Source organism: Ambystoma mexicanum, chromosome 2q, assembly GCF_040938575.1.
Source record: "Ambystoma mexicanum isolate Mex_15411 chromosome 2q, UKY_AmexF1_1, whole genome shotgun sequence".
NCBI classification, from domain to species: Eukaryota; Metazoa; Chordata; class Amphibia; order Caudata; family Ambystomatidae; genus Ambystoma; species Ambystoma mexicanum.
Genome location: NC_090924.1, coordinates 88,830,941 through 88,849,161, shown reverse-complemented (window position 1 = coordinate 88,849,161; position 18,221 = coordinate 88,830,941). Strand labels below are relative to the sequence as shown.

The window sequence follows — 18,221 nt, the reverse complement described above, 5'->3', positions numbered from 1 at the left end:
GCCAGAGCCTGTCAACAGAAGAGACCAAGTAGGAAGGTTGTCTGTATAGAAAGTGGGAGGCCAAAAGGAAGACCATTCTGGCGGTGCCTCTCCTGGACGACGTTTGGGATGAAGGCCTGGCACTAATGAGAAACTGCCCCGGCGAGGAGGGATGGGCTGGTGAAAAAGTACTGGGTGCCGGAGTCTGCCCCCAAGTGCCTAAGTTCGCAGCCTTCCCTGGACTAGGTAGTCTTCGGCAGCAGTGAGAAAGCAGTCGTCTAACCTCATCGTCTGCCTCCGTTCCCCCGAGCAGCCAAGGGAAGAAGTTGGATGCCATGGGTAGGAAAGTGATCTACTCTGCGACCAGTCAAGGCAGCTAACATGCTCGCAATCCTCGCCAGATATGGCTGGGGGGAGGGGGCGGGGGGCGTCTGTGGTATAAGATGGCCCCGCTGCTGGAGTTTCTACCAGACCAAGCCAGTCGGTGCTCGAGATACTCCAGGAGGGTGTGGTGGCATCGGACTATGCCATCACTGTGGCCCTGGACATCACAGGCATTGGTTTCCGACAGATGGGGAACAGTGTTTGCCTCAGTCGTCGTGGCTGGTTGATGGCCACCAACTTCATCAGGAGGTGCTGGGCATGCCCTCCGACAGGGACAACCTCTTTGGGAAGAACGTCGAAGAATCGCTGCAAGCCATGAAGACTGACAGCCCGTACCCTGGGCACTCTTCAGCAGCATTGCCCATCCCTTCATGGCTCTGGCAGGGAAAACTTGTAGATCAAAAGGCTTTGGTGCAGGATCCTTTTCATACTGTAAACCCTCCTGACCCACTATCCAGGAGGCCTACAAAGGCCGCTCCAAGGCTTTTGGTGGAGGTGGCAGAAATTGCCGCTACCAAAGCAGCACGCAGGCCCCAAAGCAGGACGTCTGGTCCGGCTGGCGGGCCTTGTCAGCAAGCGGTAAAAATCTCCACTGACCGATGTGTGCTGGACGCTCTTGCCCACGGACACCTTTTAAGTTCCAACGAAAGTCTGCAGATACAATCAGTGGCCCGGAAGGAGCAGCATATCCCTCAGCTCCAGATAACTTTAGACCTGCGACGTCTCAACAAATACAAGTCCCAAAAATTCAGGATGGTCACGTTGCAGGACATGCTCGGCCATCTGGAGGAAGGAGACTTCTTGACGTCACTGGACCTGGAGGACGCATACTTTGATGCTTCTCGTGAATGGGGACGTGAAGGTTACAGCGCTTCCTAGTACAAGGAAGGCACTACCAGTTTAAGGCCCTTCCCTGTGGACTGAAGTCTGTGCCCAGGGTGTTCACGAAGTGCCTGGTGCTGGTGGCGGCCCATCTGTGTCTACAAGGGATACAAGTCAAGGGAAGTGGCTGTCGAAAGGACCGTCCGGCTGCTGACGGATCTGGGGTCTGACTCGCACTGTCTCCTGCCTGGTGGCCCCCTTGGAAGAGAGTATAGCGTCCATGCTGAGCAAGTTGCAACGGCTGTTGGCACTGAAGACCGTCATGGTGCGGACCATCAAGTTGCTGCTTGGCATGTTGTTGTGCATTTTGTTAGGCAAAGTTTGTATGCAGTACCCTCTGGGAACACTACAAACAGGTATAGGAAACCCAACCTTTGGTATAAGCCTGTACCACACCGTTTTGGTAGTGTGTTGAGCAGCCAGGCTTATCTCAAGACGGGTCAATGTGCGCTGTAGTGGAGTTGCATAGACATTTACAGTTACAAGTATTCAAATAAACTTTTATACTCAAATTAATAATTGTTTATTCAAGAAACCTTATCGGTCAGAATAAGCCTTCAGACGGGAGCAATATAACAGTAACACTCAAATACACTCTTAATATCTATAAATCAGTGAGTACCCTTTTGGGATGGCCCACAGACACTACCTACACCCTCGGGTGACCAATTGCTTGGGTGCTGCTGGACATTAATATATCACTGTTGCATTTAGAATCAGATAGTAATAAGTCAAAGGAAAAGATTATTTACAACCTACAAGAGACCACAAATATTCTTAAGCAGGCAAATACTTTTAAATCCTCCTAGAAGAGTCATTCAGTACAATAGGCTAAGCCAAAGTCAATGGGCATAAGTCTTATATAGGAAGAAGCACTTCTCCAGCATGGTGTCTGGCGTGGATTCACATGCTCATAAATATTCCTCGTCGTCAGGCTGAGAATCCTCGGTAAAGAAGAAATCTGTTTAGTTTCTGAACTGTCTTTCTCCTAACAATCGCTGGTCTCTGGGTCATACTGCCCCAAGCCAATGGCTGTCCTTTACCTAAGCCCCTCTTCTGGCAGCCATCTTCAGATTTTTACTGCACGTTCAAGTGTGGGGAGTCCTCGTGCTTTAGCTCTCGAGCTTTTATTGCATTTGTGATTTTTCTTAGTTTACGTTTTTCGGTCAATCCTCAAGCTCCATCGATTCATCATCTGACTAACTGGGACCGATCGTCGAGTTCACTTCTTGAAGGATTCCAGAAAATTCTTGGAGGCCTACACCACATGGACCTGGCTGAAGATAGACTCGACGCCTCTGTTCAGGATTTGCCCAACGGAACACTTTTCTGGACAATGGGCATTCCCTTTGCCTCTACTGCCTGCATACCAACCAGACGCACGTGGAGGAGGCCTGTGCGTTCTGCAAGGATATGGTGTGGGGCACCATGAAGGACCGTCGCAAGCGGCTCAGCGAGTGGCTACCAGCGGGTGAGCCCCGCTCACCCAGCCGCAAGATGGCCGAGCAGTCGTCTAAGACCTTTTGAGGCGACGGGGTGCTCAACAGAAGGCAAAGCTCCACGGGCTCCTTGGCGGCCAGGGCAGGCGCAGCATCTCCAGCACCTTCTGCCTCCAGAGCGAGTGTTTCCCTGCCGGCCGAGGAATCCTCTTTTCTACCCATAGAGAATATGCCGGTGAAGACTATGCCGGTCATCTCCCCGAGACAGTCTTCCCCTGATCGAGATGGGGGGAGGGCAGGCACAGTAGTCCTGCACGGAGGAGCTTGCTGTTAAGACCGTTGTGGATAAAAGGTCAGTTGAGAGCAGGTCCTACGGTATGGACACTGACTAGGCAGATGTGGAGACTGATGAAGACACTGACGAGGAGCAGGGCGTTTAGGATCTAGAGGACACTACACCACTGCCCCCGTCCTTTCTGCTGCAGCCACCGCAGCTGCCTCTGCTGCCTCCGGCAGACATTTCAGTTGACATCCTTCAGACTTTGCACACTGTGCTCAGAGATTCGGACAAGTATGCCCCTGTCGCCGGTGGGAGACCCTGCGACACCTGGGCAGCCGGGAGAACCCCCGCACAATCCATCGCCTCCCTCCCCTCCACCGAGGGACGAGACTGAACCGGATACAGTGACAACGGTTACGGACAATGACTGCTGCGGATTGTATGCCCCGTCCCCGCCACTCATAGCCTCGCCGCCAACAAGATTGGCTTGTTTCATGCCATGATCTCGAGCACCTCTGAGTTGTTCCATCTGGCTCCCAAGGAGGAGGGCTTCCTGTACCAGCACAGGGAAGCCAAGAGGAAGATCGTGCGGTCTATCCCACTGTTGGACGACATTTGGGTTTAGGGACTGTTCGTCATGAAGAACTCTGCCCAGGCGGAGAGGGACTGGTACAAGAAATGGTACAGGGTGCCGGACTCTGCACCCAAGTGCTTGAGATCACAGCCTTCCCCAGATTCAGCGGTCTCTGCGGCGGCTAGGAAGAAGTCTGCAGGTTCGTCTGCGTCGACATCCTCTGTCCACCCCGCCCCCCCAACCACCCGGACAGAGGGAAAGAAGCTGGACTCCGTGGAATGACGGGTCCTCTCGCCGGCACCGATGACCATCAAGGTGGTCAACGCCCTCGCCATTGTGGCTCATTACGACGGGGAGCTGTGGTTCAAGATCGCTCCCCCCTGGACTTCCTGACAAGAGCGGAAGTGCTTGAGATTCTGCAGGAAGGCGCGGTGGCATCGGACCATGCCATCATGGTGGCCACAGACCTAGCCAACACTGGGTTCCGCCAGATAGACAACATTGTATGCCTTGGTTGGCGGGGTTGGTTGAATGCCACGAACTTCCGCCTGGATGTGCAGTCAAAGGTGTTAGACATGACCTTCGACATGGATAACTTGTTTGGCAAGACTGTGGATGAGTCTTCGGACCATCAAGGGGGATACCGAGATGGCCCGCGCTTCAGCAGTGACGGCCATACTTTCGGACCTCTGGAGGAACATCCCAGGGTTCCTCCAAAGGCTTTGGTGGATTCTCGTCATCCTACCGTAAACCGGCCCGCTCTTCAACCCAGGAGGCCTACAGGGGCCGCAGCAAGCCCAGAGGTGGTTGTCACCAAATGGGCTCCTCCATGGCGAAGCATGACTGAGTGGACGTCAGGCCCACACCCCAATGGGAGGCCGGCTGGCGAACTTCATCGGCGTGTGGAAGACCATCTCCAGTTAGGTGCTGGACGCTCTCGTCCACGGACACACATTGCACTTCCAACGGAAGTGTGCGTATACCACCCGTGGCCAGACAGGAAAACTACGTCCCCCAGCTTCTGCTGGAGGTGTGGGCCATGCTGAGGAAGGGTGCGATGGAACTCTTCCCAAAGAGGCTCCGTGGTGTACTCTCAGTACTTCTCGTCAAGAAGACTGGTTGTTGGAGGCCCATCCTGGACCGCCGCCGCTTGAACAAGTACATCAGATCCCAGAAGTTCCAGATGGTCACCCTTCAGCATGTGCTAGGACAGCTGGAAGAAGGGGATTTCCTGTCATCATCATTGGACCTGGAGGATGCTTACTTTCACATCCCCATTCACAAACGACCCCGCAAGTTCCTGCGTTTCGTGGTTCAAGTGCAGCACTCAGTTCAAGGCCCTCCCCTTCGTACTAAAGTCGGCGATGGTGGTGGGGTGGCCGCACGCATCCTTCGGCGGGCACGGACTTCCAGACCCCACCTCATCAGGAAGCTGTCACGCCTCTGATGTGCACGCCCTGGAAGCCTGGGGCATGCACATCAGAGGTCTCCACGCAATAGGCCTGTGGCTGCCGGAGGAGAAGTCGTTACATATCAACTTTCTGGAGCTACGGGCAGGGTTTTGGGCCCTCAAGTCTTTCCAGCCCTCAAGGGCAAGGTGGTACGGGTCTTCATGGACCAAACCACCACGATGTTCTACATCCGGAAGCAGGTGGGCACCATGTCCCCAGCACTCTCCAGAGAGGCTCTGGAGCTATGGGACTGGGCCGTGGCCCAGGTGATATTCCTCGTCCTGTTTCATCTGGCGGGAATGAAGAACATTGCCGACTCCCTCAGCAGGGAGCTGCGCTCGTGTCACAAGTGGGAGCTTTGGCGGGATCAAGTGGATCTCCTGTTCCGACGATGGGGCAATCCCCACATCGATCTGTTTGCGATGGTGATGAACACCAAGTGCTGAAGGTTCACCAGCAGGTTTCCCCAGCCGGGGAGCATGCATTCTCTTTCCCGTGGGGCGGCATGTTTCTCTATGCGTTCCCTCCGTTGCTTCTGCGACTCATCAGTCGACTCAGACGGTCCCGGTGCCGGATGATCCTCGTCGTACCGCCGTGGCCGAGACAAATCCGGTACCCGGACCTCCTGGACTTGTCAGCGTCCCCTCCAGTCAGGCTTCCGGCGGATGCAGATCTGCTCGCCAGGGAAGGAGGCGTGATTCTGCACCACAAACCAGGGTCGCTGGCCTGGCTCCTGCAGCACTACAGTTTGGAGGATACGAGATCCCGGCGGACTTCAAGGAGGTGCTTGCCAGGGCTTTGTCTCCACTTAAGTGCCACAGACTTTAATGGAAGAGGTTCACAGTCTGGTGCCTTGCACAGAAGATAAACCCTCTATAGATTGCGGCCCCTCGGGTGCTGCCGTACTTGCTGTCGCGGGGCTGGCGCACGCTCCCATCAAGATTCATCTGGCGGCTATCTCCCGCTACACCAGAACGCTGCGGCGGTCATCGCTGTGGTCGCACTCCCTGGTCAAGGAGTGACTTTCCCGCCGGTGAAGGCCCCGGCGTGGGAGCTCAATGTAGTGCTGACTAGGCTCCTCCGTTCGAGCCTATGCATTCAGCGCGACTGTAATTCCTATCGTGGAAGACAAGATGTTTGTGGCCGTCACCTCCGCACAACGAGTGGGAGAGATCCAGGCGCTCTCCTGTAAACCTCTGTACTTAACATTACACAAAACGAGGGTCGTGCTGTGGACGTCCCCCCCGCCCCCTTCGTGCCCAAGGTGCCACTTTGTGTTACCTGTTTTCTTCCTGTCGCAGGCTGAGGGGACTTTGCACTCGCTGGATGTGGTTAGAGCGCTGAAGTTCTACGTGGACCGCAGAAAGTGTTTTTCAGAAGACATCACAGCTGTTTGTGAACTTTGGCCCTGTGAACCACGGGAAGACCCTCTCCAAGGCTTCCATTTTCAGGTGGCTCTCCGGCTGCATCACCCATTGTCACTGGTTGGCAAACCGACCGTTGCTTGGCCATCCTAGAGCCCATTCGACCAGAATGATCGCTGCAACTACGGCGTTCCTGCCTGGTGTGCCCCCTGCTTGACATCTGCAGGGCTGCTACGTGGAGGTCGACGCACACATCACAAAGTTCTACTGTGTCGACGGGGATTCCAGGGAGAAGTCCAGAGTCGGCCAATCAGTGCTGCAAAAACTGTATCTTAAGGGTGAGCCTGATGAGGTGGTAAGCGATGCTTAATGTTGAGCCTTGCCACCTCCCGTGGTTGTGCATGTCTACTGCTATGTATTCTTTAAGAGCATGTGAATCCATGCCAGACTCATGCTGGAGCAGGAACACGTTACTTAACCTGAAACTGTGGCTCTCCAGCATGGGTCTGGCATGGATTCACATGCGAACCCTCCCACCTACCCCTCTGCAGTTCTTCTCTTGGTCCTACTGCCACTTTGCATGCTACCAAATCTGAAAATGACTGCCAGAGGAGGGGCTTAGGTTGAGGGCAGTCATTGGCTGGGGGGCAGTATGACCCAGAGACCAGTGATTGGTTGTTAGGAGAAAGACAGTTCAGAAGTGATACTGGAACTGATATTTTTTTTACCGACGATTCCCAGCCTGGCGGGGAGTATTCAGGAGCATGTTAATCCATACCAGACCCATGCTGGAGAACAGTTAGGTAAGTAACTTGTTCCATATGCAGGTAGTTGGGGCTTCCAAACCTGCTGCAGAGAAACTACTTGTTTTGCAAGCACTTACATGGCTGACCAATACCCTTTCCCTTGTCAATTATAGCTTCATCAGCAAGGAGATCCTAACAATACGAGAAGCTGTGTGGTTGACGGATAATACCTATAAGTATGAAGACCTAGTTCGGATGATGGGTGAAATAATCTCTGCGCTAGAAGGCAAGATACGCGTAAGTACCTTGTTGCCTTAACTGTTAGCAGGTTTGACAAGCAATGGTTTTAGACCTTTTCAAGAATGAAATTCAATACTTTCTAAATTTTAAATGAGTTTGGCACATTAATCAAAGGATCTTGGACAAATGACTTGCACATGTGCTGATGCAGTGGTTACTTTTTGAGAATGTTTTTTAAAAAGTTTTAATTTCTTTTTAGACCCCAACCTTGGTGGACTATAAGGACGTCCTATCAAACATTGCACCTCTTGAGAGAAAAACCTTGCATCTTTGCAGCTATATCTGTGAACTGTCGCTGCTTTATACAGAACTTTCAATTTACTCTCCTGCCCAGCTTGCCACAGCTGCTCTTCTGCTGGCAAAGATATTGCACAGACATGGTGAGCAATTCCATTTCTCTCCCCACCTCCTAAACGAGGCTTGTGATTTTGTTGTATGTTTGGCAACTATGCAAACCTTGGATTATGTCCCTGTTGGATAAGGGTGCCCATCTTTATTCTTTGAGAAATGTTTTCTTTCTTTTTTAACTTTACCTCTCAAGTTATTGTTAGGCAAGAATTGATGCAATAACCACGTGGGAGACTGCACACTTGTCCTCTTGGCATTGGGTAACCCACTTTTTGGTATAAGCCTGTAGTACACGTTTGCAGCATGTACTAGGCTTATCTCAAGAGGAGTAAATGTGAGCTGTAGCAATGAAATCCACAAATGCAAGTAGCCAAGTAACATACAGGTTTTTGTTACAAATATTTAACAATTTTTAAATGAGCGTTCTTTAAAAAGGGCAATGTATGTAACAATCTAATATACTTTAAAATACTTGTCCAGAATCCACACAAAGCTAGTAGATAATCTTTAGAGATGCTTTTAACACACTTTCGACACCCTGAGGTGACTTCACTAACTAGGACAGTAATGGCATTTATGATCACTGGTGCACTTTGTAGATTCTGAGGTTTGTAGAAGGGAAAGGTCAATGGAAGGAAAAAGGTTAAACAGGTTCTCAGAGCATGTGATCACTTAAATCTTCCAATAAAGTCTAGACAACCTTTTCTCGCAATAATAGTTTAAAACCAAGTTATCACCTCTGAGGGACAGTAAATATCAAAGTAGGGTGCACTAGAAGAGTCTGCAGGGAGCCAGGACAGCAGAGTCTATGGAGCGGAGGCACTTAGATGAGCCTTCACTGTACGGTCACAAGCTGTTACACTTGTGAAGGGTAGAGCTGAATCAACTCTAGAAAAGTAGCTACTGCAAGTCTCAACTGAGAAGAGCAAAGATAAAGACACTGTCAGAACCGTACCTTTTGGTTAGAAGTGGTCTAGCTGGCTTCTGTCTGGTTGCAGTGATGCAGATGCTGGGTTCCTGGGCCTCTGTCGTGGGGACAGGAGGGAGGACTCTTGCGGCAGCAATTCGGAGGTCTTCGCCTAACTTGTTATACTGTCCAAAATCAGTCTGCCCAGGTCATGCTTAGCTTTTAGGTTGCTGGTAGCTCCTTTAGTAAATAGGTGTTAAGTATAACTGTTATCCTGAAATAAGTTACGTTATTGCTTCCCCTAGTCTGAATTGAAAAGCAACTAGAATTGAATATTACACCAAGGTCCAACTCCCCTAGAAGAACTGTTACCCTGAATCAGAGTTGGAGGTTTATACTGTTTCTGTAATAATTGTGTAAATGTAATACAATTTTCTCCCCAAACAGTTAATGGTGCCAATAGTCCAAAGTTTCAGTGCAGTTTGTCAAGCAAATGGTATATTAATGCATTTTGTTCAGGGCTTCCCCCTTTATTAGGCAGAATTGTATGCAGTACCCTCTGGGACCACCACATATAATTAGCACTATAGGTGTAAGCAAAACCAACCTTTGGTATGAGCCTGTAGTACAGTTTATGGTAGCGACCGGAGCAGCCAGGCTTATCTCAAGAGGTAATGTGAGCAGTAAAAGGTTAGAGGTCCTACAATCAGTGGCTCAAGTAGACACTTATACTCAAGGTTTCTTGGTAAAACACTTATTAATTCATTACACAATCGTTTAGAGAACATTCACTAGAAGGATACAACTTAATATTATAAACAAATACACTTCAATACCAAACCAATAAGTTTCTGAACAAACTAAGCTCCTCTGAAATAGCAGCAAAATGGCATTTCAGTTTCAATGGGAGTAAAAGGGCAAAAGTTAGCAGAATGGATCAAAAAAACTTTCTTAGGCAGTGCAAATAGTTTTAGTTCACTATTCAGTTAAATAGGCCCAGGCCAAAGTCAATGGACTAGTATCTTGGATAGGAAAGAGCAGTTCTTGAATAAATTGCCAATGTTCTCAGAAGTAGTTTGTGTGAAAAAGAATCATATGTTGGGTCTCGTGCTGATTAGGCCTGCAAGTTGCAAAAGTTCAGCAAACTTTCACTGCCAGAGATGTTCTCTCAATCGGGTTGGCACAGTACCTTTAATATGTAGCAAAAGATGCAGCTGAAGACATTGGTTCCTGCACATCTCACTGTTCCTGAGCCTCAGTCGTGGGGACAAGAGGGAGGACGTCCGGCTCCTGCACTGCATGGGATAGTCGGAAAACGCTGACAAAATGGAGTCACTTCAGTTCAAGTAGCTGTAATTGAAGCACACAAGCTGGTGTCCTTCCCCCTGGTTAATCCTAACCAGCTCTAAGAATGGTATCCAGGTGGCTTACGAGTTGGTTGGTCCCACCAACTCAAAGGAAGACGTTGCCCTTGAAGAGGCTTCTCTGTCGAGATTAACTTGCAATTCGGACCTGCAGCAGAGCTTCACCGGGCAAACCAATGGTCCAAGAGTTGCAGCAGCCGTCCTCTTCCAGCTCATCTTCTGTTCTTTCGTTCCAGTGGACGACTCTGCTTTCCAGTCCAAGAGATTCAACAGGTTTCTCCCTTTCATTCCAGACTAGCTGCCACTCACCCAGCAGGGTGGCTCTTTGCCCGGACAGCCAGCCAATCACGCCAGAGTGCATTTGGGTCTCCTAGGAAACTAAGCAGAGGGAGTTTCGGGAGCCTCCCTCAATTCCTGCTCACCCCAGACACTCAGACACGGTCTTCAGTCCTGAAGCCTGCCAAAGGCGTAGAAACAAAGTGACCCACTCTTGTTTGGTGCGGTGACCAGCACTAGAAGGCCCTTTCCAAAAAGAAATGGTGAAAAAAGACCACTGGGATCTGTTTAAACAAAGGGGCTTAAGGCGCCATCTTGAAAAACATGGCTCCCGCTATTTTTAGCTACCAGTGTTTGCGGTCAGGAAAAATCATGTGAGTTTGTTGTAAAACCACTGCCACAGCTATTTCGATAGGAAAGGGTAGCATTTGATTGCTATGAGTTTCTAGACATTGGTTCCATACTAGGTAACCCCTCCAGCACTCTATAGAAAGATGATGTGTGCTGAGTCTAGGAATTAAAAAAACTAGTAGTCAATTTAACCTTACATTCTCTGGGAAACTAGTTTATCCCAGAAAAGGTATTTAAACCTTTGGGAAGTCTAAATACATCCCTTTGTCACTGCACTGAGGGTGCTGTGTAACACACACAAAAAGATGTTTATGGAGTTATTTTAAAACTCCATAATCAAAGTACACTAGAGTAAAACACAGGAAAAAAGGCTCACTCTTTCCAGGAAAAAGCAGTCCTCAAAATTCAGCAAAGTTGCTGGGGTCTCTAAGGTGAAGGGAAATGGCACACTTCTGAGAATACTCCCTAACACCCTTTTATCGGCTGGACATCCTCCAATTTGTCCAGGCCCCCCGTACCTGGATATCCCCCTTCATCTGATGGTGGTCATGCAAACAATTATCATAGTTGATCCGCTGAGCCTTAGACCAGTCATCATAGATATACTTGCCTGCAATTATGACACATTGGGGGTCGTTCTTCTATACCATCAATTCTTTTTGACACCCTCTGTTAGGCAAGATTGTATGCGGTACTCTGTGGGAGACTGCTGCACCACCCTTGTCCTGTTGGCATTAGTTAACACAACCTTTTGGTATAAGCATGTACTACACAAGTTGATAGTGTGTCTTATCTCAAGGGGTTTCACTGTGAGCTGTAGGGTTATGAAATAGACTTTCACAGTTACAAGTATCCAAATACTCGTCCAGTTTGTCCTCGGGGAAGGAAATCCAGTAGCTGAGCCATCTTTTTCCATATCTCCCGGTCGTACCTGGCCAGGATCGCTAAAGCGTTCGCCTCCATGACCGTCGCCGCTGACTTTCTACCCACAGCGTCCAACTTCTTCCCCCTCACTGTCGCAGGGGACAGAGGCTGAGGACGACTGCTTGAATGACTTCTGCGCCACCGCCGAGACCACTGAATCCGGTGATGGTTGTGACCGCAAACACTTGGGTACAGACTCCAGCACCTGGTATTTCTTCTCCAGCCGGTCTATTTTCACCAGGGCTGATGCAGGGTTTTTCAGCAGCACCAGACCCTCATCGCAAGCATCATCCAGGAGTGTTACAGCCAAGATGGTCTTCCTTTTTGCCTCCCAGTGCTGATAAAGGAAGCCCTCATTTCGCGTGAGCTTGAAGAGCTCTGATGCGTGGGCGGCCATGGAGTGGAAGGAGCCCACTTTGTTCGGTGAGAAGCCCTAGGGCCAGAAATTCTTTTGGTGTCTTGTCGTCGCTGTGTCCGTCCCTATATCACTAGGGGGAGGACACGTGCAGTGGCTGTTGAGGCGGAGTAGGGCGCTGCTTTTTCTTCGCCGGTGGTGACTCCGGTGTAAACTGGGCCAGCGCCGGTGGTGCCGTCGGCATCCTTCTGTATCTGACACCAGCGTGTGGAGATTTGAAAGCATGTCCCGAGACACATCTCTGCGGGGTGCCGGGTATTGGGCAATGTTTGTATACAGTACCCTCTCGGAACACTACAAACAACTCTGTCTACAGGTATAGGCAAACGTCATTCAGTTATAAAGCCGCCTTCAGAAGGGAGCAATAGTATAGTAACGCACAAATACACTTGTACCCTGAGTTTCTGAATCAGACAAGGCCCTTTTGGGGTGGCCCACAGACACGACCTACACCATATGTGACTTTAATAACAAGGGTGCTGGGGACATAATATCTTGCTGGTGGCATTTAAAATACTCTTTAAAGCTGGTAAAAGGCAAAGGTTATTAGAACAAAAGACCACAAATATTCCTAAGCAGTTAAGTACTTTTAGATTTTCCTAGAAGAGTCATTCAGTTCTATAGGCTAAGCCAAAGTTAATGGGCAAAAGTCTTGTACAGAAGCACTTCTGGTAAGTAAATGGAAAAGTCTTTGCACACTGAGTCTTTGAGTTGTAGAAGTTACAAGCGCTCTACAGTAAGAGGTAAGTTCTCTAAGACGTTTTACAGTACCTTTAGAAATGAAGAAAAAGATGCAGCTGATGACTTCTGTTCCTATGCAGGTCTCACTGTTCCTGGGTCTCCGTTGTGGAGGCAAGAGGGAGGACGTTGGTACTCCTGCAATGCACTGGGACGGACACAACTTGCCACTGAAAGTGAAGTTTGCTGTTCAGTGTTTCAGCTCCTCGCGTCTACTGCAAATGGCAACACTATGGTTCCTGGCTGTCCAGATGGACTTTCCTTGCTTCTGGGATCCCGCACTCTGTTTAGGGAGTTCAGGCTTGGTCAGTCCTGCTTCCTGGGAGTCCGGAGGATGTTCCAAAAGCTCTAGGCCAGCTTAAAAGCAACGGATGCAATCTAGTGTTCCTCTCCCTGGCTATACGGTTTCCAGCAGCAACTCTGTGGAAATTCAACCAGCTCCGAGATAGATGTCCAGGTGGCTTACTTTGGAGTTGATTGGTCCCACCATCTGAAAGGGAGAAGTCGTCCTTGCTCTGTCGATGCGAACTTGGTGTTTTAGCACTGCAGCAGGGCTTCACCGGGCAAACCAACGGTCCAGGAGTTGCAGCGGGCGTCCTCTTCAAGTTCTTCTTCGGTTCCTTCGTCCAATGGTCGACTCTGCCTTCCAAGCCAAAGGCCTTTTATTCAGTTCTCTCCCATTCATTCCAGCCTAGCTGCCACTCACCCAGCAGGGTGGCTGTCCTTGCTGGACAGTCAGCCGGCCAATCGCTAGAATGTATTTGGGTCTCCTAGGAGACTAAGCACAGGAGTTTCAGGCGCTTCCCTAACTTCCTGCCTACCCCAGACACTCTGGAGCCCGAGACGGGTTTCACTCCTGTACCCCGCCAAAGGCAAAATGAACAGAGACCAAACCTAGTTTGGCATGCAGAGAAAATCTCAAGAAGGACCTTTTCACAAAGAAATGGCGAAAAAAGACTGAGCGCCATTTTGACAAAGATGGCTCCCGTGTGTGCTTTACTGTAGCTGTGAACGCAGCCTGCGGTAAAGGCACACTATGGTAGTTCAAACAAAACTGCCACCAGCCATTCTGTGAGGAAAGGGTAACATAAATGATACATGAGAAACTAGACAACGGGGATACTAGGTAACCCCTCCAGCACTTAAGATAGGGTGTGCTGGGTCTAGTAAGTTACAATGTTAAGTAAAGTCGATTTCAATTTACTGCTCTGGAAAACAGTAGTTTATCCAAGAGAAGGTATTTAAACCTTTGGAAAGTCCGACTTCCCTGTGCCCCTGCAAAAAGATGCCTATGGAGTTTGTCAGACTCCACAACCAAAAGAAAGTGTATCAAATCACATTAAAATGCATGAGTGTGGAGGGGGGGTCCCACTCTCTCCAGGTTAAAAAGTCCTCAAAATCCAGCAAAGTTGCTGGGGGTCTCTAAGGCGGAGGGCACATTTCTGAGAATTCCCCCTCTCGCGGGGGAGTAGGCTTGCTGGGCCAAGCACCTATGTGGTCGCCAACGCAGACCACTTTGATGGTCCCATTGTCGTCATCCCCAATGTCTTATGGGATTGTGTGGACAGACTCAATGTACCCTTTGTCGGAAGAAGAAATATCCGTGCCCTGAAGAACCTCCACCGCCCCCTTTCAGGCTTATGGCCTGCATCCTCTTTTCCGGGTCTTTTCCACTGGCTTGGCCGAAGCCTCCTGCCTGGGAGGAAGGGCTACTCTGGCCACCGTCGGGGCACCCACGCCCGGGTCAGGCCCTTTTGACTTTTGAAAGGGCGGCTGCTACCAACTCTGTAGTTGAGGACGATTTAGCCTGTATCACCTGGACCTTCACTGGCAGGTCGTCCTGCTGCTTGGCCTTCTCCGATTTCTCTCCGCTTCCCAGGGTAGCTGACTTCCTCTTCGAAGAACTAACGCCGATGTAGTGGATGAGTGCGCCCTGCCCACCGCGGGACCTGCTTGCTCGGCGACCCAGCCAGAAATTGACTCGCAGTGCTTGGCCTTGTCTTGAGCCCCCATGAATGGAGCGCCCTCAACAGACTTAAAAGCCCGCTCTGACTGGCTGGATCTGAATTAGGCATGCCCCCCTGTGAACCACAATGGGTAGAGGCCTTAGTCTTGAGCGACGCCACCAGCCTGGAGTGCCAGTCCTTCATGGTGCGCTTGGTAAAGCCTCAAACCGCAGCTGGTGCAGAGCTTGAATAGGGATCTTCCGTCGTCCTCTGACATGGTGCGGCGTAGGCCCGATGGCCTTCTGGAATCATCGAAGATAAAGCACTTGATTCTGCCCTTGAGTGGAGAAAAAAGTTGGATGAAGAAACAATAGAGCACGTGGGCTTGATCAAACAAATAGGAATTTCCTGCGAAAAACGCAGAAAGCTCAGAGCGAAACACGAACGCCGAACACTGCGGTAAAAATCTGAAGATGACCGCCAGAGGGTCTTGGGGAGAGGACAGTCATTGCCTGGGGGCAGTATGACGCAGAGCTCAGATTGTTACCACACGTTCAAGTGTTGGGAGTCCTCGTGTTTAGCTCTTGAGCTTCTACTGTGTTTTTTTTTTTTTTTTTTTTTTTTTGGCAGAGTATTACTTTATTTTTCAGTCAATCGAGCCTTGTACTCCCATCGATCAACCTTCCGATTAACTGGGACCAGTTTTTCGGATCCTTCAGTGCCCCTCAAGGGTGAATGTCGTCTAGTTTCTCCGTGGAGGCTTCCAGAAGATTCTTCAGGCCTATGCCGTGTGGACCATGTTGGAGAAGGATTCAGCCCCCCTGGTCAGGATTTGATCCGACTGCAGCTTGCGGAATGTCTTTTCGGACGACAAATTCCCAATGTCTTTACTGCCTGTACCCGACGCACATGGAGGAAGACTGTGCGTTTTGCTAAGAGATGCCACCTCGCTCGCTGAAGGATCGGCATAGGCAGCTGAAGGAGTGGCTGCAGGCCAAGGCACCTGCTCTGGGTGGGTGTTAGGAAAGATTTCTTAATTGTGGGTAGTTTTCTTTCCATGTGGCAACCCCTAAACTTTTTGCTGTTTTCACCCTGATCTAGACTTTGCCAGAGAAGCGCAGCCTTCTGCCGCACTCCTGGGCTTTCGCTCCATTCTTACAGGGAAACTGACATGCCCTTAAGACGGTCAGTACCGGGAAACGTTGTTTTCCGTAGTTCTTTTATCATGTTGCAGCTTTCGCGCAACATGACACAAGAGGGCACTGTAAGCTAAGTTATTGCTCTCTTGGTCTCTAGTCACTCTACAGGCCCTAGACACACTCTTTGGATTGTTAAAGAACGGTGTAAGTGAATCATGGACGGGACTGGTGGCAGCGATCGTTTCTTTTGAGCTCCTTTTGGATGTTTAAGCACGTTTCTCGCGCTTAGCCCAAAATGGTGGCCTGGCTCCCAAAACGGCCAAACCACAAGGCTTTGTCCTGCCCGCTGACCGTCTTGCCCCTTCACCTTCCCCAGGTCGAGCCGACCCATGGCCTTATTTAAGCATGTACTTTCCCACAAAACACAGGTGCTTTCGCGGGCTTCTACAGGCCTTGTGTGTGTGCCTCCAGGATGTGGGCTGGTATGTCTGGTCCCAATACACATCCTGGGTGCCAGAGAGTCTAGTGTGTCTTGAATGCCTGGGACCACCGTGGTCCGTGATAGGTCCACGTATGGTATGGTATGGTGTGGTGTGAGTGTTTTGTGAGCAGATCTCCCATTGGGTCCCCTCTGTTTTGGCGCGAAGGGAACTCTGGATAAGAGGAGGCTGGAAACACCACTACTATGTCGATCTCCTGAGTTCTCACGAACAACGGATACAGAAGCCAAGTATCCTGCAACTACGAGACTTAACCGAGGAATCGCTGGTGACCCGCTGAAGGACTGCTCCTCTGCCCTGCTGTCGCTCTGTGAAACCATTCTGCCTCTGATCGAATGAGAAGGCCTGTACTGGTACTTCGACCCTTTGGAATAGTGGGAACAACTATTCTCGGCATCTTCATCTCCTGCACGTAAGCGTCTCTGGGCCATCCAGTGGACTGACAAGCTTACCCAGGAGCCTTGCTCTGTAACCGCCGTCAGGTTGTGTTGTATTCCAAGTCCTTAGCACTCTCACACGATTCGTACACTTAGCATTCCCAGGTCTGAAGTGAGAAGTGTACATTGGGCTGAAATACACACGGCCGCTCCGTTGCCCTGCTGTGGTAACAAACTGTGCGGGTTCGTTGTGTTTGGGACATCCTCAACTTTAACTTCTGTTGCCGCGGAATCTACACGACGCTGATATGCCCCCTGCTTGCATTTGAACCTGCCAGCACTGAAACTGACGCAGAGAAGCCGGGGTCTGCCTGCATCGGGGACCGGTGAGTAGCAACGCTAGGAACTGGTCGCCCTCCTGCAGTAGCCCCTAGCTTTTCCTCGCTGTGTTAACAGCACGCCTTTTTCGCACTCGAGCTCTGCTTCAGCCCGCAAGTGGAGGCCGCGCTTGAGTAGCAGAGATCTGTTCGCCCTCATTTTGTTCACCACTCTGAACTGCCTGACTTCCTTGGAGAGACTTCCCTTGGCCCATCGGCACCAGCGTGTGCAGGTACTTTTGAGCACAAGGCTCCACTCTTCGTAGGGCTCGGACTTCCTAGTTAGGTGGCCTCTGAAGGTGAGCTGGGTCTAAACGATTACTTGCACTCTGTTTTCCTCCCCATCTAGGTCGTCTGCATATTTTGTGCTTCTAACTCCTTAGACCCTTTGGTAATTGTATATATATTGTATTTGATTGTGATGTGTTGGTTTACTTGAGTTTTATTGTGATTCTTTACTATGGTCAATATTACAAAAGCCTTGTAATAAATGTGTCTATTTTTAATATAACACCTGCTTGGAGTAATTTGTGAGCGTCCTTGCTTTGTGTGCTCGTTGCGGGCTTTCAGTCACCCTCACCCCTCTTGAGACCTAGTCTTGACCGCCGCGATCGCTACCTTGATTGGTCTGGCTTGTCCAGAGGTTACCGTGTTCCAAGAAACTAGGCTGGCCTTCTGAACCTCTGCCCCTCCAGGACAGAGTTCAGAAATCCATCTTAACAGTGGGTCCCAACAGCATGCCTCTCCCGGTTCCAAGAAAGCTCAGCGGGCTTCTAAGACCTTTGAGGAAGCCGCTCCCACAGGGGGGGTCCAACAAAAGGCTAAGCACCACAAGTCCACTTACACCGGGGCTGCCATTGTGACGGGCTCCTCTGCGACCAGGGTGCGTTCGAAGTCTCCAGCTTCAGTCACCAGTCAACACAGCTTCAGTCGCTAGTCAGTACTCGGGCACTTCGGCCAAGTGGAGTTCGGACCATCTGGGCAAACTCGAGGAGAGGCCCAAGACCGACCTGCCGAAGAAGGCCGGGGGGGGGGGGGGGAATCAGGGTTCGGACCATCACCCTAAGGAGAAGGACTCTGGGATGACAAAGGCCAAGCTCGACAAGGCACCGGTCCTGACCATGAAGGCCCAGGTACATCCGTTGAAGGCCCAACCTTCC

At 50.4% G+C, this 18,221-nt stretch overlaps 1 protein-coding gene across 1 annotated transcript in view; it reads left to right on the top strand.

Moving 5' to 3' along the window:
• The window catches only part of CCNF (cyclin F), a 212,920-nt gene that overhangs the window by 78,534 nt on the left and 116,165 nt on the right, over positions 1-18,221 (top strand). Inside the window, exons 11-12 of the mRNA XM_069646925.1 lie at positions 7,273-7,396; positions 7,599-7,779. Of these exons, the coding sequence (XP_069503026.1) occupies positions 7,273-7,396; positions 7,599-7,779 (305 nt within the window). The remainder of the gene's footprint in view (positions 1-7,272; positions 7,397-7,598; positions 7,780-18,221) is intronic.